At 42.7% G+C, this 26,477-nt stretch overlaps 1 protein-coding gene across 3 annotated transcripts in view; it reads left to right on the top strand.

The window, feature by feature from the left end:
• Positions 1-26,477, top strand: part of TRIM67 (tripartite motif containing 67) — an 83,324-nt gene that overhangs the window by 22,997 nt on the left and 33,850 nt on the right. Inside the window, exons 3-7 of one of the 3 annotated variants that reach the window (XM_061624459.1) lie at positions 1,189-1,311; positions 8,853-8,963; positions 9,691-9,844; positions 22,474-22,619; positions 23,614-23,752. In XM_061624459.1, the coding sequence (XP_061480443.1) occupies positions 1,189-1,311; positions 8,853-8,963; positions 9,691-9,844; positions 22,474-22,619; positions 23,614-23,752 (673 nt within the window). Of the gene's footprint in view, positions 1-1,188; positions 1,312-8,852; positions 8,964-9,690; positions 9,851-22,461; positions 22,620-23,613; positions 23,753-26,477 lie in introns of all 3 variants that reach the window. The other 2 variants (XM_061624457.1, XM_061624458.1) reach the window with 2 other exon arrangements.

Here is a 26,477-nt window from a genome sequence, read left to right as displayed (position 1 = left end):
AATGCTAAACACGTGTAGCACACGTGCATGCCATCAAACCATCAAACCATCAGGCCCTTAGGGAAACCTCAGCTGCCATCTTGGTTGATGGCAGACTTGCGCCCGCAGTGTGACGGGCCCCGGCATGCCTGGTGCTGCCCTGGCAACCAGCATTTACTTAGAGAGATAGGTGGAGCATGGGGCAGGTGGCCATCGCGGGCCTGTGCAGCAGTGAGGGGGTACCTCAGAACTCCCTCCTGTGATCCGCATCATGGATCACAGAAGCTACCGCTACCCACCCACCCTAAGGAGGGGCCTTCAGGGAGAGGTAGGTGGGACAGGCGGGCTGGTGTGTGCCAGGGCTTGGGGCAGGCTGGTGCCCAAGGACCCCAGCATGCCTGGTGCTGGCCCTGGAAGGATGCATAGAACAGGAAAGAATATGGCTTTCATTTTGGAAAAGGGCTTGCTTCCATATAATGTCACAGTTGGTATGAAGCATATGACAAAATCTGTATCAGTTAACAACAAAAGAAAGTGTCTTTTACCAATTCCCATGTCTTATTTGTAGCTCTAAACTGAGAGAGTGTGTCACAATTTGGTCTGATGAACATAAGAACGCAAGAAGAGCCTCTGCTGGATCAGGCCGAGGGCTCATCTAGTCCAGCATGCTATTCTCACAATGGCTGACCAGATGCCCATGGGAAGCCTGCAAGCAGGTCCTGAGCGCAAGAGCACTCTCCCCTCCTGCGGTTTCCAGCAACTGGCATTTGGGAGCATACGGCCTCCGCCTCTGGAGGCAGAGCATAGCCATCATGGAACAAACTTGCCAAACGTATCAAATGCCAAAAAATGAACAATTTGAGGACCCTTTTGAACTTGAGGCCCCAGGCCAAATGCCCCTTTCGCCTCTCCCCCATTGGCCCTGCCAATCATTTTATAGTAACGTTTCCCATAACTGGGTAAAATTAAACATGTTAAAGATTTAGAGTATATTAATCTTCTGGCATAACCATCTTTATAATATTCCTGCAGAAGTTTTACAGCAAGCTGTTATTAAGGGCACAACTTGTAATAAATCACACAAGTGACATGATCTGCTAAATCTTTATGAAATAAAAATTCAGAAAGGTGAAATGTTGGAAATGCATTGAGTAAACCAGGAATTCTGCTGTGGAAGTCAACGTGATTTTTTTTTTTTTTGTCTTCAAGGAAAATGGCTTGGACTATGAAGCCTGTCTGGTTGCTCAGTGTGATGCCTTAGTTGATGCTTTGACTCGTCAGAAGGCAAAACTGCTCACAAAAGTTACCAAAGAGCGTGAACACAAGCTAAAGGTGAGTGGAAAGCTCATTTAACATCCACCAGTCCGTATGATCCCTTGAGATACCATATATTGTCCCAGGCTCAGGTCCCATTAGGCTGAGGGCATATGTTATCATAGCCAATATGCTCAAATAAACCCGCAAGAACATGCAGGACACTTAGAGGGGAGGAGAAATGGTGCATAATCTTCCTGTGCCTGCTGATTCTCCCCTGCAAATGCTTCTGGCCGTTCACCGTGGCTACTGCAACCAGGCTTACTCCCCATTTTAGAATCTTGCTGGGAAAGGATGATTTGGGATGGGCTAGGAGACATTTGCAGGGGACAGCCAGTGAGCAGAGGAAAGGCTGAGGCTGAGCACACCTCTCACCTTGGCTCATTTTCCCCTAAACATGGTCTCAGCCCCTACACAAGCTTTGTGAGAAAAACCGAGAGTTGAGACCCCTGTGTTTTCTCCATAATGTCTATATCATGAGTAGCGCTTTGGGGGAGCAGTGCTGAAAGAAAGCCCTGCCTCTGAGTCAGTGTTAAGCAGTGACTCTGAGCAGACTAGTAAGAGCTGTGAGGAATCCAGAAAGCACGGTTACAAATGCTTGCGCTAAAATGGCGCTTCCTCTTCATTTTCCTCCCTATCCGGAAAAGTTCTGTAGTCCCCCTAATGAGGGGACCCCACTGAAAATCACTGGGCAAACCCTGACATTTTTGTTACCTGTTTACTAATGTTTTGTTTGCGGAAGGGCTTTATCAAGGGCAAATGCAGACTCAGAACACATCTGACCTGCTAGTGGACCCCCAAGCAAGAGACCTGCTTGGAGGTTCCCCACCCTCTACCTCCACCAGCCTAGGCAAGGAACCTGTTTCTCACCCAGTCATTATATATTGCCAGTCCATTTCCGAATCCATTCTCCTCTCTGGCCTTCAAAGCAGCAAGAGGGTAGATTAGGAATTGTGCCAATGTTCATTTTGGCAATCCATGAGCAGCTGCCTGACTTTATCTGATGCTGATGCTAGCCACACTCATCTGCCTTGTCTGCATTGAAAACATCCAGGAATAGGAGCAAGTACGTATGGGGAATTTCTGTTCCATTCACATTTAATGGTGATCCTACCCAATCTGCACTTTCTGGTAGTTTATGAGAACCAAAACATGTCCATCCTTGGAAATTTGCACTTCTCTGAATTTTGCAGTGTAGTTTAAAAACACTATATTAGAAGCTCAACTGGAGTGCATACCGCAGATCAGAAAAGGTACCGCCAGGGCCAAGAAGATGCCAGCATGGTTAACGAGCAAAGTCAAGGAAGCTCTTAGAGGCAAAAAGTCTTCCTTCAAAAAATGGAAGTCTTGTCCAAATGAAGAAAATAAAAAAGAACACAAACTCTGGCAAAAGAAATGCAAGAAGACAATAAGGGATGCTAAAAAAGAATTTGAGGAGCACATTGCTAAGAACATAAAAACCAACAACAAAAAATTCTATAAATACATTCAAAGCAGGAGACCATCTAGGGAGACAATTGGACCCTTGGATGATAAGGGAGTCAAAGGTGTACTAAAGAACGATAAGGAGATTGCAGAGAAGCTAAATGAATTCTTTGCATCTGTCTTCACAGTGGAAGATATAGGGCAGATCCCTGAACCTGAACTAACATTTGCAGGAAGGGATTCTGAGGAACTGAGACAAATAGTGGTAACGAGAGAGGAAGTTCTAAGCTTAATAGACAATATAAAAACTGACAAATCACCGGGCCCGGATGGCATCCACCCGAGAGTTCTCAAAGAACTCAAATGTGAAATTGCTGATCTGCTAACTAAAATATGTAACTTGTCCCTTGGGTCATCCTCCGTGCCTGAGGACTGGAAAGTGGCAAATGTAACGCCAATCTTCAAAAAGGGATCCAGAGGGGATCCCGGAAATTACAGGCCAGTTAGCTTAACTTCTGTCCCTGGAAAACTGGTAGAAAGTATTATTAAAGCTAGATTAACTAAGCACATAGAAGAACAAGGCTTGGTGAAGCAGAGCCAGCATGGCTTCTGCAAGGGAAAGTCCTGTCTCAGTAACCTATTAGAATTCTTTGAGAGTGTCAACAAGCATATAGATAGAGGTGATCCAGTGGACATAGTGTACTTAGACTTTCAAAAAGCGTTTGACAAGGTACCTCACCAAAGGCTTCTGAGGAAGCTTAGCAGTCATGGAATAAGAGGAGAGGTCCTCTTGTGGATAAGAAATTGGTTAAGAAGCAGAAAGCAGAGAGTAGGAATAAACGGACAGTTCTCCCAATGGAGGGCTGTAGAAAGTGGAGTCCCTCAAGGATCGGTATTGGGACCTGTACTTTTCAACTTGTTCATTAATGACCTAGAATTAGGAGCGAGCAGTGAAGTAGCCAAGTTTGCTGATGACACTAAATTGTTCAGGGTTGTTACAACAAAAAGGGATTGCGAAGAGCTCCAAAAAGACCTCTCCAAACTGAGTGAATGGGCAGAAAAATGGCAAATGCAATTCAATATAAACAAGTGTAAAATTATGCATATTGGAGCAAAAAATCTGAATTTCACATATACGCTCATGGGGTCTGAACTGGCGGTGACCGACCAGGAGAGAGACCTCGGGGTTGTAGTGGACAGCATGATGAAAATGTTGACCCAGTGTGCAGCAGCTGTGAAAAAGGCAAATTCCATGCTAGCAATAATTAGGAAAGGTATTGAAAATAAAACAGCCGATATCATAATGCCATTGTATAAATCTATGGTGCGGCCGCATTTGGAATACTGTGTACAGTTCTGGTCGCCTCATCTCAAAAAGGATATTATAGAGTTGGAAAAGGTTCAGAAGAGGGCAACCAGAATGATCAAGGGGATGGAGCGACTCCCTTACGAGGAAAGGTTGCAGCATTTGGGGCTTTTTAGTTTAGAGAAAAGGCGGGTCAGAGGAGACATGATAGAAGTGTATAAAATTATGCATGGCATTGAGAAAGTGGATAGAGAAAAATTCTTCTCCCTCTCTCATAATACTAGAACTCGTGGACATTCAAAGAAGCTGAATGTTGGAAGATTCAGGACAGACAAAAGGAAGTACTTCTTTACTCAGCGCATAGTTAAACTATGGAATTTGCTCCCACAGGATGCAGTAATGGCCACCAGCTTGGACGGCTTTAAAAGAAGATTAGACAAATTCATGGAGGACAGGGCTATCAATGGCTACTAGCCATCATGGCTGTGCTCTGCCACCCTAGTCAGAGGCAGCATGCTTCTGAAAACCAGTTGCCGGAAGCCTCAGGAGGGGAGAGTGTTCTTGCACTCGGGTCCTGCTTGCGGGCTTCCCCCAGGCACCTGGTTGGCCACTGTGAGAACAGGATGCTGGACTAGATGGGCCACTGGCCTGATCCAGCAGGCTCTTCTTATGTTCTTATGTTCTCCAGCCAAATAATGTGAATACAAAAATTCATATACTGGGCTCAAGTGTACATAAATATGCATGTATTCATGAAAACAAGAATGGATTATATTAGGGAGAATCGCTTTGCAGATTGCGTACATGAGGAGAAAATCACATTAAAATGCTGATGAATTTTCATGTGGACTTTTAAAAAAAAGCAAACTGATGTGGAAAGGTGAAGAACGAAACTTAAGAGTGGAAAAATGAAAAACGGAGATAAACCAAAATTGGCGGATTTGCCCATCCCTTGGAGTAAGTGCCCTGATTTGCCCTAAAACTCACTGGTTCAGCTGACACTGCTCTAAAGATGTGTGAGACCAAAGATAATAATAATAATATTTATTACGGCCGAAGGCCAATACAAAACATCATAACATTTAAAACCATACATACACAAAATAAAACCATCAGCCAATTTTTGTGTGGGGTTTAACTAGGCTGCATTCTGCGTATTATGATAGCCAAGGAACAAAATTTAGCTACAGCATATGTAACCTGTGGATGGTGATCTCGCAATAAATATCTTGTATAATATAATGCATCACGGCCAGGTATCAGTTGGATGATAGGATTGATGCTTACTGTTCGGGTATCTTGGTAGAAAGGACAATGTAATAGAACATGAGATATTGTCTCGATCTCTCCATTTCTGCATGGGTACAACCTTTCTGAACGTGGAATCCTCCGGAACCTACCCTCACGTAAGACTGACAGCATCACATCGAATCTTGCCATGGTAAAAGCTTTCCTGTGCCTGGCAGTAGGCAAAGTGGTGAGATATTGTGCAGGGGTAAAACCCCCAACATAAGAAATAGCATCAGATTTAGTGGTTGTCACTGCGATGTGTGCTTGCAGTTCTGTGTCCATTATACATTGGGACAGGCTTGACCATGCGTTGTCGAATCCTAGTTTAGAGATATTAACCGGTGAAAAGCTGAGCAAGGACACTTTCTTGATTATTGACTTATGCCAGGTCGAGATATAGGTGTCGTGTAGAACTAGAGGCGCCAGACCAACAGGTAAGAATTGCAATTTTAGCCATAGCTTTAACTTGAGTTTCCAAATATGTACTTCAGTTGAAGGGAGGCCTACTTCCATTCTAACCATCGCATTTGGGACACATGGGGGAATCCCAAGGACAGCCCTCAAGAATTTGGTCTGTATAGTTTCAAAAGGGGCTGCCTTTAGGAAGGTCAGGATCTGTGCGGCATACAACATTTGTGCAATGACCTTCGCCTCAAACACTTGGATGGAGGAAGGAATATGTTGGCCACCCTTCGTATAGAAAAAGGATAGAAGTGCTTTAATGGTCCTACTTGCGGCCAGCATAGTATTCTTTACATGGAGACGCAGTAAGCCTGAGGCTTGAAAAATCACCCCCAGGTATCTAAAAGATGGAACCTGCTCAGTTTTCCATCCATTCAGTTGCCAATTGTATGTTGTCTTGCTTTTGGAAAACACCAGAACTTTGGTTTTGTCATAATTAATAACTAAGTGGTCCTTGGCACAATGCTCTGCCAGTACGCGTAGCAGGCGACGTAATGCACTACGCGTTAACGATAGTAGAACCGCATCATTGGCGTAGAGTAATATTGAAATCAATCTGTTAGCCAGAGAAGGAGGTTGGGATACGATTCGCGCCAAGGATCCAACTAGGGAGTTAACATACATATTAAATAGAGAGGGAGCTAACACACATCCCTGCTTAACTCCCGTATATGAAGGAATTGGTTTGGTCAGATGGCCTTTATTATCACATCTGACTTGTATTCTGGTGTTTTCATGCAACGATCGTATCAATACTAGCAAGCGCCTATCCATATTCGTTAACTCAAGTTTTTCCCACAATTTGTTTCTAGGTATAGAGTCAAAAGCACTTTTGAAATCTATGAAGGCCGCGTAAAGCGATCTTCCCTTCTTTGATGTATACTCCGCCAGGTGATGAATAACTAGTAGGTGATCTATTGTGGAGCGTTCTCCTCTAAACCCTGCTTGTTCATCGGCCAGGATGTTCTCTTGAGCCAACCAAGTCTGGAGTTTATCCAGAAGATGTAGCGCATATAGTTTACTGATTGTATTCAAAAGACTGATTGGCCTATAGTTAGCGGGGTCAGAGTGTGCTCCACATTTGAATATTGGTACTACGGTAGCCAGGCCCCAGTCTTCCGGAATTTCAGCCGTACGGTCAATTGCCGTATATAAGGCGGCTAGGACAGGTGCCCACCACTCTGAGTATCGCTTGAATATTTCCGGCTGTATGTTATCCGGCCCCGGGGCCTTGCCCTCTTTCAACCGTGCTATTAATGAAGTTATTTCCTTTGAGGAAACGGGAGGCCAATCTGGCGCATCTTTCAGGTGGATCCTAGGAGGGGGCTCACAATCCGGCCCTCTTGTATAGATACTATAGAAGTATGTCTCCCATGTCTGAACGGGGATAAGATATTCCGGTATTGGCATTTTAGTGGCCCATCCTTTATTAACAAGTTGCCAAAAGGTGGTCATATCCTTGCTTTTTGAGGCCTGTATCAAAGTTTTCCAAAGTTCTACTTGGGCAAGTTTCTTCCTCCTTTTAATCAGCAATTTGTATCTTCTCTTCAGGGCCATATATTCCTGTGGAATCACAGTGAGCTGTAAGGTCCTATATCTTTTGCACTCTTCCACTAAAAGAGATCTCATAGCATAACACTCATGGTCAAACCAGGGGTGTGAAGGACATTTTAAAGGAGGAATATTAATTAATGCCTTGGCTGTAGAATTAAGGTTCTTTTGTAGATCTATAAACAATTCGTGGAAGAGTGCGATTATATTCAGCCCCTGAGTTTCTTCTGTTATTATTTTTTGTCGAAGAGAGCCATTTGTATCTGAGTGTAAGGTTTCCTTAGCCATTGTCTCAAGTTTAGGAGTTCATTTAGCCCGAACAGATTTATTCAGTGGAAAAATGTCCGGTCCAGGGCGCCATTCCATCTTAAGGCCCTGGTTGCCGCAGAAAAAATTTACAAGTACAGGGAGATGATTGCTTTCTATGTGATTCTCAACCTGGCAGCTGGCCACCAAGCTAAAGAAAAGAGATGACACAATCACAAGATCTATTACCGAGGCACCTGGACCCGCAAGGAAGGTGAATTCGCCACTCCTATCGCCCACTGTCGAACCATTCAGGATGGTCAGATTAAGGCTATAGAGCATGCGATGTAAGCATAGGCCAGCAAAATTACAGCCTGGGTCCTTTGTCTCTCTGGCAGACTAGCGGCAACATCAAACGAAGGCGGGATTTCACAAAAATGCTCATATAAGGCTTCATTGTTTCTTCCGAGTCCAAAGATCCTATTCTTCCTTCTCATCCTTTTTCTTTCTTTTTCTTTTTCTTTGTTTCTTTTAAAAAAATGTTTAAACATAGATAAGCATAGATAAAGTAAAGATCTATTGAGTTGGACTCATGTCCTACTGTTGCCAGCTGATGCCCCTTTAAACCTTACAAACAGGGCATTCTAGTGGTGCATCCTGTTTGTTACTAGAATCTGATAATCAGAGGTATATTATCAGAGGTATATCTGACCATAAAACCTCCATGTTTATTTTATTTTATTTTTAATTTATTTAATGGAGCTAAGCATGAACAATCCAAATTATTTAGCACCATTAAAATTATGAGAGTCTTATAAAGAACTAGTGCTAAATAATGACAACCAGTGCTCAGATTTGATTGAAGTTCTTTGTTTTTGCTATAGTACCATTCACCCTCATAGCACTTCTGATTAATACCTGGAAATTTACTTGCTTTCATTAAAGGCCAGATATTCAGTGCTGGTCAACTTAACAAATTCACACTTGTTAGGTTAAAAATGTCCACCTGTGAACAGGCATGAGTCCTGAACATTTACTTCTTGTCTGCAACTTGAGGTTTGCCATATTTGACATCTTGAGAGTCTTCATCAGCATTTGCAAGCCAGCGCAAGCCAGTGGCACCGATGCAGATGGGGTAGTATCCATACGGCTGCCAGAGCAAATCTAGCCCCGACAAACTCTTCCCTTTCCTGCTGTTGCTTCTCAAATAATTTATATAATTCAGTGAAAGCCAAGAGGATTATCAGCAATATACAGTATGGCATTCCCCTCTCCCCAGGTTGTTTGGGACCAGATAAACCACTGTACTCTGAAACTGCGCCAGTCAACAGGGCTTATGGAATATTGTCTTGAAGTCATCAAAGAAAATGACCCATCTGGGTTTTTGCAGGTATGTTGTCTTCTAATTTTGTAGTAAATGAGTAAAAAATTACAAAGTATTATATTTCCAATGTGATACATTTGGCCCCACATGCTTTCTGGGTGCTTCCAGAATGACCTCTTTATTGAGTATTCATCCTGATTTGTTTGTGGGGAGGTCAGATGACATTCCCTCAAAGCAAGTATTCTCCCACACTTCCCAGTGCATTTTCCCATCAGTTTTCTAATCTCAAAAAAACCCCAATCTTTTGTGGAAGTGGGTTGTTGCACAAGACCTTCCAATCAACTGTAATTGCATAATCTAAATTTGCCAGTATGTGCTTGAATCCCACCTGAAAATAGCGATGGTCTGGAGAAGTACCCTCTGCTGCACACACAGGTGTTGTGCATCATACACGGGCCACTCCATCCATTCCAACAGCAGAAGCTAGGGATAGGTGGATTCCTCTGAGTTTTATTAGAAATAGGACTGTTTCCATTGGTTTAATCTCCCCCATGTTTTCCTCAAAATGGATTGTCCCACCTAGAGCACACAAACAAAAAGAATTGCCACTTGTCATGGAAGCCTAGGGATTTGACGGCTACAATAAAAGCTAAGAACATGACTCTGGCCTAGCCCAGTGTGTCCTATGTGGACAGCCTGCAACCACAACCCTCCTGGGTCACAACAATCGCTTTTAAATTAATATTCTAGAACATTGCATTGTACATTTGGAGATTAAATGTTTCCCTTTCAGATTTCAGATGCTTTAATCAAACGTGTTCAGGTGTCTCAGGAGCAGTGGATCAAAGGAGCTCTGGAGCCAAAAGTATCTGCTGAATTTGATCTGACTTTGGATAGCGAACCATTGTTGCAGTCAATTCATCAGCTGGACTTCATTCAGATGAAATGTAGGGGTGAGCTTTTGTAGATTACTTTTATTTGAAAAGGATTTGAAAAAGCAATGGTGAGAGTGAGGTCCTCTTATGTAAACCATCATTTGTGTGTTGAGAACACCCATTCCTCTTCCTGTGACCCTAACAAGCTCAGAAAATACAATTAGATAATGTCAGACATTTGAGAAGATAAAAAGCTTCATACTGGGACCATCTGTTCTTATCTACCGTAGAGGTTTGCTAACATACCTGTAACCTTAAAAACAGCCTTGCTCTGGAGCACTACAGTTCAACAACAGAAGCCATATCAATTGCCAGTACAGATTATTATGCTTACCTACATTCATAGGCTATATTTCTATGTCTTTGACACCTGATGTGCAATAATCAAGATCAGATATGTATTAGTATTGATAGTTGATGTGAAATAGCATTTAGAATTCAATAGTATTATGGCTGAGTATTGTTTTTGACAGCATTTGATAGCAGATTTGATATTTGACAACTATTGATGTTTGATATTTGATTACAGAGGCTGAACCATAGCTCTTGAAGCCTCCACATAGAATTGGGAATGTCCCCAGCCTGAAACCTTGATAGCCACTATCAGTCAGTGTAGACAATACTCAGATGGACCCTTATACCAAGAAAGCTTCCTGTGTTCCTAAATTCTGACAGTAGTTGATAGCTGAGAGCTTTCTTTATTTGCTATTTGATCCTAACAAGAATCCTGACCAAAATACACACACATGAGAAAATCTGTGATCAATAAAGAATTCAGATTTTGTGTTCAAAATTTAAATGTTTTAATTTCAAATTTTTCCAAATTTATTTTCAGCTCTAGTGTAAAATTAGAATAAAGATAAGGGGGTCAAGTGAGATATGCACTAAGGATGATTTATATGAAATTTTGTGTAAGTGTATGTGTAGGGGTGTAGTCATGCAGGGTCTCCGGGGGTCTTAGACCCTTTACTTTTTTAGGAGCAGGGTCCCAATGTCTCCAGCATCCTTGAAGCCAATCAGCATGAGAAGAGTCTTATAACATGCTTCCTTGTCCTTTCCTGTGGATTGTAGCCAATCAGAGTGAAAGGTGGTGAGTCAACCACTGAGAAGACTCTTCTCAGTAGCTAACAGTCTCCTCTTTCATGCCTATTGGCTCCTAGGGATGTCTGTTGCTGTGGGAGAAGGCATTAACAAAGATCTCATTCTCAACTCAGCAGCAAAAAGGGGGGAGGGGTGGCTGTGACTAACATGAAGGGACCCTGCACTTCTGAACTTGCCACTACACTACTGTGTATGTGCCTTGTCAGCCTACAGTCTTATTTATTGTGGCATAATAACCAGTTTCCAGAGGGACAGGCAAAATTAACTTGGAGGCCCATTGTCCTGAGATACAAAGCTGTATAAGCAAAAGACTCTTGGACTGGAATTTCCTTTCATAGATACAGGCCCAGCACCAGCAGGTGGCCAGGTCAGGCAGTGATCAAGGGCCCCTATGGCTGGGGCTGGGAGGGTGGAGCTCCCACTCTGTTATGCCACCAGCCTCAGACTGCAGGCTGTGATTGCAAATCGCGACCGGATATGGTGTATATCATGAAGTGGAAACTACTCTCCCAGGCAACATCACCCCCACATGTGCATGCTTAAATGTGTCCAGTCATGCCCCCCCTTGTGTCATCACATCAGCGAGCTGTGTGTCAACATGCCCTTGCCGCCATCTTAGGTGATGGTGTGCATGTATGCTGATGCGGCGATGCAAGAGGTGGCGCAACTGGGTGTATTTCAGTGCACACGCTTGTAGGGGGCACAGGGGGTGCTGTGATCTGCTGCCCAGAGCCCACTGTGGTCTGGTGCTGATCCTGGATAGACAAAATCCAGTGCATAAATTTGTCCCTGATTCTATCCCTGGTTCTAGTATAGTCAGAATATGCTATAAAGGAAGGAATTCAGAACTGTAAGGTCGGGTTTATGTTAGGGGTGTGCTAGAATTCCACCCAATTCAGATTTGGTACCAGATTTTCCATTAATTTGCTTATTATCAATGGCTGAGGATCAGATTTTAATGTAGTGAATTTCCCCGGCTATTTTTAAAAATGGACTTTTTAAAAAAAAATCTGCCTCGTAAGAGTAGTAATTTATCAATATTTCTTTTAAAATATCAATATTAATATCAATTCCAAGCAAAGAAACTCCACGGATCTTTAAAAGCAACAGCTAGCAGATATAGAACAAACTCAAATCGATACCAGCCTGTTAGGTAAACAGAATGGTTTTGAACCAGCACCAGCCAACAGATCCCGGTTTACATTTTTAGTTAACATTTTGTTTTGCTTGAGATGTGCCCCAGGACATTGGATCAGCTGGTACAGGCAGCACCTTTTTCCAATTTATGCCTCCACATATGGTACTCCATGTATCTTTTGTCCAAAGAGAGTTAATGCCTCACCAAAACCTACCAGCTTCACTTCAGTATTCCTTTTGGCATGAGGAACACACTTTGTGAGGAATACTTGCAACCCTGCTGCTTGGAAGAGCAGGCTGGAGCTCTTCCTGGGGAGCCAATCTCGTCATGAGTGGCTGCTCCAGCCTGATAACTCTTTGAATTACTTTTTCCGAAAGTGTATCTTGCAAGTGCCCAAAGAACCAGTACAGGAACAAAGAGGGATAAACAAAAATGAAATGAAAGCAAAGACATCAGGGGGACAATTTCCTCTGATGAAACACAGAAGACTCCTGCGAGACTTATGCTAGAAGGAATTGCATGGTTCATAGGTAAATGTTATCACTATTCACCTCCTCAAGAATTGGTGATAAATTATTATTCTTATTCATCCAAAAATTATTTGATTTCAGTTGGCTTAATTCTGAACTCTAAAGGCTTAATCTGAAGCAATTAGGTCAGTTAATTTGACAGCTAAATCCTTGGAGAAAAAGTAGAAAAATGTTTGAATTTAGACAAGTCATTAAAGGCAAAAATCTGCTCCCCAAAACGGTATTGTATCTTGACATAAATGCATTGGATTAATGGAAATGGACCGCCTTCAAGTCGATTCCGACTTATGGGCGACCCTATCAATAGGGTTTTCATGGTAAGCGGTGTTCAGAGGGGGTTTACCATTGCCTTCCTCTGAGGCTGAGAGGCAGTGACTGGCCCAAGGTCACCCAGTGAGCTTCATGGCTGTGTGGGGATTTGAACCCTGGTCTCCCAGGTCGTAGCTACTAAAAGAACATCAGTAAAATGCAACATCAAACACTTAACTAGCCAGAAATGAATATACAAATGAAGATGTAAGATATATCTGATGAAGTCTCTAACAGAGACTTTGCAAAAAAACTATTCCCAATTTGGACATATTTTATTCGTTTTGATAACTTCCATTTGCCACTGCAAGAATTTGTACTGTTTCCATGATAGCAGATGGCTTGTTGTGTGTTTGGGCCAGTGCTGAGCATAAAGAAGGATGCTATGCTTCCATACAGTGATTTTTGTTCTTCAGTGATCATCTCTATCCAGTTTGCCCTCTGTTATGTTCGGATATACAGTATATCCATATCTCAAACTGCTAACTATTCAAACTGGAGCAGGCTTCCTCTAAGGGCCAAACTAGCAATGATATTAAATGTGTCACTTGCAGCTGTTTATTTCCCTTTTTACACTTAATACAAGGATACGGAACATGTGGCCCTCCAGATATTGTTGACTCCAGCTTCCATCAGTCCTAGCCAGCATGGCCAATGATTAGGGAAGATGAGAACTATGGATAGATTGAAGTCATGGCATGTTTTTAACAAGCTTCTGTCCTTATCCATCCTTACTGAGCAAGGAAAGCCTGCCCTTAGCTTTACAATGTGTTATACTAAAGAGAAGGAAAATGAGGATCAGATTGTATTAAACTTGCCTTGGCAATATGAATGTGTATTTCTTGCCATCAAAAGTATAATCTCATAAGTAATAAGTGACACAGACAGGAAGGTTTTCTTTAGTATTCTTCAAGAAACAAATTCATTGGCAATGTTATGGCATAGAAAGCTTGAATTAGATATTAGGAACATAACTCTTACCAGATGGATATTTGCAGCATATTTGCTATCCTTTTAGCAATAAACCTAGTTCGCTAACTATAAGACACCAGGGTTCTCAAAACTGGGACTCTGGACAGCTGGGCTCCAATACCTTCCTGAAGCAGCATGCCTGCTGAAATTGTTTCAGGTTGGATTTTGTTACCCAAAGGTGCTGCCTAGACAGCATTACAAGCCCCACCAGCTGACTCTGCCCCTGGCCAGTGTAGCTCTGCCTGTCGCTATTATGCCTCAAGCTTAGGGCCTGCTCTTCAATCTAAGTGCCAGGCCTGAAGTTTAGCTTGCCATAGGCTGCTGTGGAGTCCAAGATTGGTTGGCAGTGGCCATATGTCCGAAGGCAGGAAATATAATCATGGATGTGCTGGAGGTCAAACTCCAAGTTTGGCAGATGAGATGAGGGTCTGGACAAAGCAGAAGCAGAGTCAAGCAAGACAAAGCAGGTATGAGGCCAGGCCAGGTGAAAGAGTTGTTCTGCAGTGTTCTCCATTGTGACAAGTTACTCAAACTGCCACTATTGGGCCTCTCCACTGGTTCAAACTGAGGGGTCAGCTGACAGCAATTCAGACCAGCACTGCAGTCTCGATTGCAACCTTGCTCTATGGAGCCTAGTCTGACAAGCCGGTCAGAGCACTAGTGGTGAATGAAATATTTTGAAATTACTGCCATATTTCCCCTCCAACTTTTTTCCTTCATTAAGCTTCATTGCTCCAAATATGTCTCTTCCAAGTGAGCAAAACTTTGTGGTCCTCATGCATGCAATCCAAATCCATTAAATCCTCTGGGAATTTCAGTCAACTTCATTGTGAGCTTATTGTACCATATTTCAAATCAAAGAAGGATGCCAATACTTAACTGGGCTTGGTGACTAATACTTAATGAGAATTTAATTTCACATTGGAATGGTTCAGACTGATCCATTTTCTCAGATGTAAAGCAAGACCATTTAAACTGCAGTACTTTCTTCAGTGAGAAGTGATGTAGCAAAAACAGTTAGGAGCTATAACGCAAGGTCTGAGTGAGTGACATCAATGAGATTTAATTGGAAACCTATTAACATAACCATCATCCAAGTCTACGCTCCAATGGCAAACACAGAAGAAGAGGAATTGGAGAGATTTTACACAGAAGTGCAGGAAGAAATTGATCACACACCAAAACAAGATGTTCTGATAATCATGGGGGACTGGAATGCAAAAGGAGGGAACAAAGAAGAAATACAAATTGTGGGAAAATGGGGCTTAGGAGATAGAAATGAAGTAGGAGAAAGACGTATTGAATTCTGTGAAGCCATCAATTTGTTTCTTGCAAACACATTTTTTGAGCCACCGAAAAGACGATTGTACACGTGAACATCACCAAATGGTCAATATAGGAATCAAATTGATTCTATAATTGGTAGCAGAAGATGGAGAAGTTCCATACTTTCTATGAAAACAAGACCAGGAGCAGATTGCGGTACAGATCATTTATTTATTTAAGATTTGATTTATATCCTGGCCTTCCTCCCAGCAGGAGATCATGAGCTAGTAATATTGAAAATCAGAGTAAAGCTAAAGAAGAACAACAAAGCAATCATAATGCCAAAATACAATTTAAATAACATCCCAGAAGAATATAAAGATCAAAGAAAGAACAGATTTGAGGCTTTAAACTTAGTTGACAGAAAACCAGAAGAACTATGGAGTGAAGTCAGAGGCATTATCAGGGAAGAATGCAAAAAGACAATACCTCTAGTTAAAAAGAGAGAAAGACCTCAATGGATGACTGAAAAAACTCTTTAAATGGTTAAAGAGATAAGGAAAGCAAAAGCAAAAGAAGACAAACATGTTCAGAACCCTAAATACAATAATACAGCAACTAGTATGTAAGGACAAAGAGAACTATTACAATAATTATTGTATAGAAATAGAAGAGGACAACAAAAAAGGTAGAAGAGCCCTATTCCAAAAGATTAGCAAAATTAAAGGGAAATCTAAACCAAGAATAGGGATGTTGAATAATCAACAGGAGAACACACACTGACTGACCGAGATAAAATAAAAAGAAGATGAAAGCAATACACTGAAGAACTCTATAGACGAGATGCAAGGATGACATATTCATTCATGGAGGAACCGTATGATGAAGAACCAGACATTTTAGAATGTGAGGTGAAAGCTGTTCTTAAAATACTTGGAAGAAACAAATCACCAGGAACAAATGGCATACCAATAGAGTTGCTACAAGGTACTGAGACTGAATCTGTCCAAATTTTTACAAAGAATTGTCAACAAATATGGAAAAGAAAACAATGGCCCACAGACTGGAAGCATTCAATATACATCCCAATTCCAAAGAAAGGGGATCCCAGGGAATGCCATAATTATAAAAGTATTGCCTTAATATCCCATGCAAGTAAAGTAATACTCAAGATTCTACAAAAAAGCCTCTTACCATATATGGAGCGAGAAATGCTAGATGTCCAAGTTGAATTTAGAAAGGGAAGACGAGGCACTAGAGATTATATTGCAAGCCTACATTGGATAATGGAACGGACCAAGGAATTTCAGAAGAAAATCACCTTGTGCTTTATAGATTATAGCAAAGCCTTTGATTGTGTAGATCATGAGAAGCTAAGGAATGCTTTAAAAGAAATGGGGGTGCCACAGCATCTGATTGTTCTGATGCGCAACCTATACTCTGGACAAGAGGCTCTATAAGAATGGAGAAACCGATTGGTTCCCAGTCGGAAAAGGTGTGGGACGGGGTGTATTTTATCACCCTGTTTGTTTAATCTGTATGCAGAACATATCATACGGAAAGTAGGATTGGATCAAGATGAAAGAGGTGTGAAAATTGGAGGGAGAAATATCAATAATTTAAGATATGCAGACGATACCATACTACTAGCAGAAACCAGTAACGAATGCTGATGAAAGTAAAAGACGAAAGCACAAAAGCAGATCTACAGCTGAACGTCAAGAAGACTAAAGTAATGACAAGAGAAGATTTAGGTAACTTTAAACAATGAGGACATTGAACTTGTCAAGGATAATCAATACCTCGGCACAGTCATTAACCAAAATGGAGACAATAGTCAAGAAATCAGAAGAAGGCTAGGACTGAGGAGGGCAGCTATGAGAGAACTAGAAAAGGTCCTCAAATGCAAAGATGTATCACTGAACACTAAAGTCAGGATCATTCAGACCATGGTATTCCCAATCTCTATGAATGGATGTGAAAGTTGGACAGTGAAAGAAGCAGATAAGAGAAAAATCAACTCATTTGAAATGCGGTGTTGGAGGAGAGCTTTGCACATACCATGGACTGAGAAAAAGACAAATAATTGGGTGTTAGAACAAATTAAACTAGAACTATCACTAGAAGCTAAAATGATGAAACTGAAGTTATCATATGTTGGACACATAATGAGCAGACATGATTCACTAGAATAGAAAAGACCATAATGCTGGGAAAAACAGAAGGGAGTAGAAAAAGAGGAAGACCAAACAAGAGATGCATTGATTCCATAAAGGAAGTCACAGACTTGAACTTACAAGATCTGAACAGGGTGGTTTATAACAGATGCTATTGGAGGTTGCTGATTCATAGAGTCGCCATCAGTTGTAATCGACTTGAAGGCATATAACAACACACTTTTTTCAGCATCTGTAATTTGAACTGTTAATGTTTGTACCAATTCTTAGCTTTTGGTAATACTATTGTATCAGTGTCCAAACATCTACCTGTCACACAGATTCATTCAGCTATATTGCAAAATCTTACATCACTTCTAACAAACCTCCATCCCAAGACCTGATTTAGTTTTGATGGCACTCCACCTAATGCAGATTGCTGTGCCAATCACATCCTGTTCCAAATATTGCTCTCCATTCTCCATTCCATTTGCTCTACTGATATGTCACCAGATGCTTTTCCGCCCACCACATCCCTCATGCATTGCACATTGCTGGCTCTGGTTCAAAGGTCAGGCTAGTGTTTTCTGCATTCACTAAGGCAGGTTCACCTGCAGAATTCTTGTGTGTGGGGGGGAATCCAGAAAAAGGGTCAGTGAAAGAATGCAGTGTCTGTAGATGGCAATCTTCATTTGAATTTCACTTTTTACACTAAATGCCAACACTTTTTTGTAGTGAGAGTTTTTTTTTTATAGATACATCATACACATTTGATTTGGCACCTTTTATTTGGGAGAGAAACATGACAGAATGTCCCACTACATCACAGTGGGGGACTCAGGAGCAGTTGGTGAAAAGAAAACTAATTTTTAAAAGATAAGGGGAGGGGTGGCTTGGGAGGCCACAAAAACTCTTAGAGGAGGACATGCCACCCTTGTTTTATATCATTGAAATGCCAGCCTACTCAATGTCAATTTTCCCTTTGGCCAACCAATTAAAGGAATACTTTCAGAGATAAAGTGTAGCATCTGATATGGGTAAAATCAAAGCTGGCTTTAGCAGTAGAGTGTCTGACTCAAATAAAAGTTTACAGGCTTAATCAAGTTTATTTTAGCTATGTGTTGAGTCCCATGAACATTGAGATATGTGTTTCTGAGTGCTGAATGCACACCAAAGCCCAATTGCATGATTATGAGTCCAGGCTAGGGATACCCATTCTGCTTCCTCCCCCCACCCACAAAAAGCCAGGAGATGAGTTGCAAGATGGCATCATGAGCAAATTTATTTAATATTTATTAAATTTATTTATTAAATTTATTAGTCACTGATCTAGCTGGCTGTCCAGCCACTCTGGGCGACATACAAAATAAAAACATACAATTTACATTAGAAAAAATCTCAACCAATGATAATGAAACCTAACCCACCCCAAAAGCCTGCCTGAAGAGCCAGGTCTTCAAGGCCCGGCGGAAGCTCATCATAGAGGGGGCATGGTGGAGATCATTTGGGAGGGAATTCCACAGAGTGGGGGCCACAATTGAAAAAAGCCCTCTCCCTAGTTCTCACCAGTCTAGCTGTTTTAACTGGTGGGATAGAGAGAAGGCCTTTTGAGGCTAATCTTGTTGAGCGGCATCCCTGATGATGTTGGAGGCGCTCCTTCAGATAGACTGGGACGAAACCGTATAGGGTTTTAAAGGTCAGAACCAACACCTTTAATTGGGCTTGGAAAACAACTGGTAACCAGTGCAACTCCTTCAGCACTGGAGTGATGTGATCTCGCCGGCAGCTGCCTTTAATCAGGCGAGCCGCCACATTCTGTACCAGTTGCAGCTTCCAGACCATTTTCAAGGGTAACCCCACGTACAGCGCATTACAGTAGTCTAGGTGAGAGGAGACCAGGAGCAGATGGTTGGGAAGGTAGGGGCGCAGCCTCCGTATCAGATGGAGTTGATACAGTGCCGCCCAGCTCACAGCCAAGACCTGAGCCTCCATGGACAGCTGGGAGTCAAGAATGACCCCCAGGCTGCGGACCTGGTCTTTCAGGGGCAATTGTACCCCATTGAGCACCAGGTCAACATCCCCTAACCTTCCCTTGTCTCCCACAGACAGTACCTCAGTTTTGTCAGGGTTCAGCTTCAGCTTATTCCTTCCCATCCAGGCACTCACCGACTCCAGGCACTTGGATAGGGTTTCTACAGCCAACTTCGGTGAAGATTTGAATGAGAGATAGAGCTGCGTGTCATCAGCATACTGATGACACTGCAGCCCAAATCTTCTGATGATAGCCCCCAGCAGCTTTATATAGATGTTGAACAGCATCGGGGAGAGGATGGAGCCCTGTGGCACTCCACAAGTGAGAGGCCAAGGGTCCGAAACCTCATCCCCCAATGCCACTCTCTGGTACCTACCAGAGAAGAAGGAATGGAACCACTGCAATACAGTGCCCCCTATGCCTAACCTCTTCAGGTGGTCCAGAAGGATACCGTGGTCAACGGTATCAAAAACCGCTGAGAGATCCAGGAGGACAAGGAAGGTGCATTCGCCCCTATCCAACGCCCTCCTCATATCATCCACCAAGGCGACCAAGGCCGTTTCAGTCCCATGTCCAGGCCTGAAGCCTGATTGAAATGGATCCAGATAATCCGCTTCCTCCAAATGCACTTGCAACTGCTTCACCACCACCCGCTCAACTGCTTTGCCCAAGAATGGCAGATTTGAGACTGGGCAAAAGTTGTTCAAATCTTGGGGATCCAAGGAGGGCTTCTTTAGAATTGGTTTTATTACCGCCTCCTTGAGAGCTGATGGCATTACTCCGTCTTCCAGGGACGTATTTACCACCGCCATGATCCCCTCACCCAGTCTGTCCTTGCAACTCATAAAGAGCCACGACGGGCAAGGGTTGAGTAAGCAAGTGGTTGGCTTTAAGGTTGAAAGCACCTTGTCCACTTCATCAGAAGGAAGAAGCTGCAACCGATCTCACACCACTGGAGCACCACTGGACGCCTCTGGCTCGCTCACTGTGTCCACAGCGCACGGAATAGCACTCTTAATACGATTGATTTTCTCCATAAAGTGCTTTGCAAACTCATCACAGGAGGCCTTAGCATGTTCCATCGGTTCCGGGGCAACTGGACCGACTGGGCTCCAGACCACTTGGAACAGCCTCCTGGGACAGCACTCTGAGGACGCAATAGAGGCAGCATAAAAATCCTTTTTTGCTGCCCTCATCGCCACATGGTAGGCTGCTGCAGCCACACTAACCCGTGTCCGATCGTCGTCAGAACGAGTTTTCCGCCACCGGCACTCTAGCCGTCTCAGCTCCTGCCTCAGAGTTTGCAACCATGGAGTATACCACATAAGAACATAAGAAGAGCCTGCTGGATCAGGCCAGTGGCCCATCTAGTCCAGCATCCTGTTCTCACAGTGGCCAACCAGGTACCTGGGGGAAGCCCGCAAACAGGACCCGAGTGCAAGAACACTCTCCCCTCCTGAGGCTTCCGGCAACTGGTTTTCAGAAGCATGCTGCCTCTGACTAGGGTGGCAGAGCACAGCCATGATGGCTAGTAGCCATTGATAGCCCTGTCCTCCATGAATTTGTCTAATCTTCTTTTAAAGTCATCCAAGCTGGTGGCCATTACTGCATCTTGTGGGAGCAAATTCCGTAGTTTAACTATGCGCTGAGTATAGAAGTGCCATCTGAGTTCTATTCAGGGGGAGAGGGCATTTCGGAGCCACCTGGTCTAATGCCCCGGTGATTGCAGCATTCCACCCCTCCACCAGGGTCTCAACCAAGTGCCCATGTGCATGCTCCAAATAATCCCCAAGCGCATTCAGGAATCCATCTGGATCCATCAGACATCTGGGGCGGACCATCCTAATGGGTCCTCCACCCCCACGGAGGGTTTGTGGCACCAAGAAGTCCACCCTCACCAAGTAGTGATCTGACCATGACAAGGGGGTGATGGATGTACCCCCAATTTTCAGATCACTCCCCTCCTCTCCCGAGACAAACACAAGGTCGAGTGCATGACCAGCTACATGGGTGGGCCCCATTGGAATAAGGTGCAGCTCCCAGGAAGCCATGGCTTCCATGAAGTCCCGAGGCGCCCCTGTGAGGTTGGCCTCCGAATGTACATTAAAGTCTCCCAATACTAACAAGTTTGGGGACTGTGCACGCACATCCGAGACCACCTCCAGTACCTCGGCTAGGGAGTCTGTCGTGCAGCAGCGTGGACAGTACAAGAGCAGAATCCCTAGACTGCCCTTTGGGCCCAACCTCCAGTACATGCAGTCAACAACCTTGGTCTCACAGAGAGGAGGCCTGGTGAGAACCAGGGACCTTCGGTAAATACCCGCCACTCCCGCTCCCCGACTACCAACCTTTGGCTGCTGTGCATACAAGAACCCAGCTGGACACATGACTGCGAGGATAGGAGCAGCGGCCTCATCCAGCCAGGTTTCTGTAATACATGCCAGGTCCGCGCCCTCATCCAATATCATATCATGGATGAGAGATTTTTTTGGGCAACAGACCTGGCATTGCACAGCAGCAATCGAAGGCCAGAGTATGGAGTCAAGCATCCCCCAGCTATCTTTCGGCTCTGGACAGGCCCAGAACAGGGGACAGATATTACGCATCTCTCCTTAGTTCCTCTTACCTGACGTGGCCAGCCCCTAGCACTCCACCAGCATATATATTGGCCTCCCACCCCACCCCCACCCCCAAGGAGGTAGATCTCTCACAGAAGTCCCACAGGTGGAGTCAACCCGGAAGAGCAGCAGCAGCAGCTAGATGGTACACTTGCCTGGCTTCATCTCTCCTGCAGAGATGTTCTTGGGGGGACTTCCTCTCCCTGTAGAGTATGCTGGAATCAGATGAGCAATGAAGTAATGAGATAACGGCTTTGCAAAAGATTAATTGTTCGCCACTTCACCACATATGGACATTCACTGGGAATTTTAAAAAACTCAAAACCTCAAGGTAGTGTGAAATAGAACTGCAATCTTCAAGATTGCTGTTCCAGAAAAGTCCCACTGAGAGTTAAGTGGCAAGAGAACTGCAACTGTGATTTGGCTGCTTCAAGTTGTAATGTGAGCATTACGCTGCTTGTCACACCGCCTGATGGTAAGGGCAGAGTTGCACTAATCTGTGCTTAGTTCCTATTTCAGTGCCGCCAGTTCCACTCCTGCAGCTGGAGAAGTGCTGCACTCGAAACAACAGTGTGACCCTAGCCTGGAGGATGCCACCTTTTAGCCATAACCCAGTGGAGGGTTATATCTTGGAACTTGATGACGGAGATGGTGGCCAATTCCGAGTGAGACCTTTGTTCCTTGTTTATGTTTGCCATCCTTGAACAAATGCTTGTGTAGTGTGTCCTGCTAACAGTGTGTTTAGTATTGAACTGAAAATGCTTTCAATCTAGTTTAACCTGTCCCTGATGAAGTGGCACACATCTGAACCATGGTGCCCTCCAACACCCCTTTGGTGCCTGCTAATGCCCCCTGCCTCAAATTGAGGGATGTTTGGGGGAGGCTTTTTTTTTTTAGAGAGAGGTTGTCTTTTTGGGTGGTGGCCTGCTTTTTTGCCTGTGTTTTGTTTGGGGGTCTGTATAGGTGTTTTGTCTTTGGGGGGAAGTTCTGAACATTGCCATTTTTTCCCTGTGAAATGGGTATTTTGTGGTGGCCACAACAGTTTTTTTTATTTTCAAAGGTGCCCCCAGGCCCCAAAAGCTAGGGACCCCTTCCTTAGGACATTCACATAGCTTGGAACATTAGGGAGAACTGAGGAGAGTTTTGTTTGGGACAAGCATCTCATGTGTGCGTTTTTGGGTGAAATGTTTTGTGGAGCTATTAGGAGAAATGAATTTAAAATAAACAAATTAGAATAAATTCTTCTGCACATATTTGAGAGTCCCACTTGTAAACTGATGAGTATGTTAAAATATAATTACACATGATTTGGCTATATGATGCAATTTCACTCAGCAAGGTTGTTCTTTAGTCTTTCCTTATTGGCACCTTTTTACATATATTCTGAAGGCTCTCTCTGGTTTCCAGTAGATAATAATGAAGCTGACTTTGTGGAATGTGGGCGGGCAGAATAATACTATGTATTTTAAGACTTCTTTTCTAATCACACATGACTTTTACACTACAAATTCTCCTTGTACAGTCATAACATTGTTTTACTGTAATAATTTTCCTGCAACCAGAAATTGCATGCAGATTACATTTAAAGGTATTATTATGAGAGATCCCAAGTTAAAAAGAAATTGGTGAACTCAGTTCCTGACTTTTTTCATTGTTTAGGAAGTGTATGTTGGTAAAGAGACTCTATGCACTATTGATGGCCTTCATTTCAACAGTACATACAATGCAAGAGTCAAAGCTTTTAATTCATCAGGAGTGGGCCCTTATAGCAAGACTGTTGTTTTACAGACTTCTGATGGTGAGTAACATATTAAAGATGTGTAAAGTTACTTCTGGAGATTTTTCTAGATTCTGATAGTTTTTGGAACAGCTCTTTGAAGCTCATTTATAGAGTCTAGAGTAGACTAACTCCTGAGCCTTGCTGTGTATTCACAAAGCCTTCTGGCAGGTTGTGTTGGTAACTGGCATATAATGCACATGACGTTTGTATGCAGTGAAAACTAATGAAGATTGGGAACATCCCCAGCCCCTACATGCATCACTGTATATATGTAGGAGGCTTTGGCCCTTGGAACGGTCCCATGGTGAGAATGTTCCACAATTTGACAGACCTGCTAATGTATTCTAATATGGTTGGATTGGGGCAGAAATCTTGATTAAACTAAATTTCAGTAGATCTTTCTTTTAACTAATTAGCCATCATTCGTCTCAAATAACTGTACATCAGATTATTTGAAACACTGCCTAGTGCATGAGACACTGATTTTTTTCCTACTTATGATGTTGATATGGACAAAGTTGGTAGATGCAATTAGAATGTTTTCATCACATGCTTCTGTAGTCTGTCAGGATTCAGTCACATGTTTATCCTGGATTTGATGTGATCTTGGGATAGTCTACAATAGTTTCAAACAATTTATGGCCTAATATTCTTCAGAATATTCTTGATCTTTAAGACAAGATAGCAATGGCAAGGCTGGCTGTAAGGGAATATAACCTAATATAAAAAAACAATGTGAAATAAACACCTTTAGGACATTCCTGTCCATGGCATGGTTTGGCCCAAACCACACCCATATGATGTCAGGCATGGGACAGGTAAACTTGCAGGGCCAAATTGAAAAAGAATTGGGAGTACACTCTATGTGCACTCTCAGTTCTTCCTTTCCATCTGCTAGCAGGTGCTTTTTAAATCTGAATCTGGCACATTATCTGTTCCCTTGCAATGGAAAAGGCATCAAATTAAAAAAGCACTGAAAAACAGCTGGAAAGGAGTAACTGGAAGGAACTTAGATTCTTCATTTTCTTCCGTTGCAGGCATAGCTTGTTCAAGTCGTGCCTACAAAAGAAGATTTTTGTTCATGTTTAGAATGTGTTCCTGAATCTTCCCTTGAAACTGTCACTTGATGTCATGTGATTGACAGGAGGCAGCCCTATCCCTACCCTGTGGGGAGAGGGAGAATTAAGGAATATTCTTGACATAAAGCAAGTGTGGGAAACATATAACTTACAGAAAATCCTGCAATGTGTTAAATCTTTTTAAATCCGCATTTCAAAGTGGGAGATCAAGTTATTTTTACTATTTTATTAATCAATGCTTCCAGCTCTTACTATTTAACCTATTGAAACAGGGTTGAGGAAAAGTAGGTTTTGTGATCCTAGAAAAATGATGAAGTTTATGGAACTAAAAACTGTGCATAGATCCTTGCAATATTGGCACCTAAAAATTGGAAGCTACCTCTGCAAAAGATGGAGACGTCCTTTGCTCCCTTCCCCCACTTGTATATCAGTGATGAATTCCAGAGCTTCATTGCATTTTCTCTGTATGGAAATAATTTCCTAGCAATGCCTTATAAAATATGGATGTTAATTTATGCTTCATTTCAATGTAATTACACTTGCTGTCCATATGGGCAACCAAATAAATTAATATTGATATTAATATTGATTAATGATACTTAACTCATGACTCACAAAACACATGTTAATCTCATTCTGCCTTCATATTAATGTTGCCAAACTATGTCGGGAATAGGAGCCTTTTCAAAAAAAAGTCTGCAAAGGATTATAATTTGTTATAAACCTAGCCACTAATAAAGCAAAATGTGCACACTTGAGTGAAGGGATAAGTTCTAGCTAAATTCCAGTATGAACAATTTTGGATTGTGCAAAGATGAAAATTTGCCTCCAGAGACCAATAATGTTTGTTATTTAGGTAGCGCAATTGGAATATTCAGCATTCTAAAACAGATCTAGTTCCTAAGGGTAGAACTAGATGTTCTTGTAGATGTGTGGCTGCTGCAGAAACAGAAGCCTTGCCTCTCGTTCTTCCTGTGATATAGATTGAAAGCACCCCATTGTGAATTTCTGTGACTTCACAAGGAACAACCAATAAAATAAAAGTAAGGATAGGGAAACTTGCAGCAAAACAATGTCATGTCACACCTTTTTCACTGGACATTACTAATGCAAGAGGAGGAGGAGATTTGGCACTGTGGTTTTCGGTGACATCTGTGTAGCAGTTGCTGGTGGCCTCAATAAAACCAGAAATTCCTAAGTTCTCTCATTATCAAGTCCATACAGGCAACCATATTACTATACATTTTATTACCATACATTTTAGCACACACAGTAACACACACACTGGCAGTTGATGTGTGATAAAATTATTCTTATCCCTTGATAAGGTGAATAAAGGAGACCAAGCTTTGCTGGGAAGAGAACGTTTGCTCTGGGATAGATTGGTTGTCTGTATGGACTTCAGCATAATGTGCTTAGGTTTCAGCTATTGAAATCAATAGAACTGAAATTTGATTTATTTACTTGCTTACGATGGAGATCTGAAACTTCAGGTCCAGGGCCAAATGCACCTTCTCTATCTGGCTCTTGGGATGCACTCCTCCCTCTCTTTCCAGACCACCACCCTTCCGTCCCTGAATTTGAATAATGCTTCTTCCTTGCCTGGATGGAGGATAGATAGGGATGTGTGGATGTGTATTGGAACTAGCCTACTGGGCAAAGGT

The sequence above is a fragment of the Rhineura floridana genome, chromosome 4, assembly GCF_030035675.1.
Source record: "Rhineura floridana isolate rRhiFlo1 chromosome 4, rRhiFlo1.hap2, whole genome shotgun sequence".
In the NCBI taxonomy this organism is placed as follows: domain Eukaryota; kingdom Metazoa; phylum Chordata; class Lepidosauria; order Squamata; family Rhineuridae; genus Rhineura; species Rhineura floridana.
The sequence above is the reverse complement of the archived record's forward strand: the minus strand, read 5'-3'. Positions and strand labels throughout refer to the sequence as shown.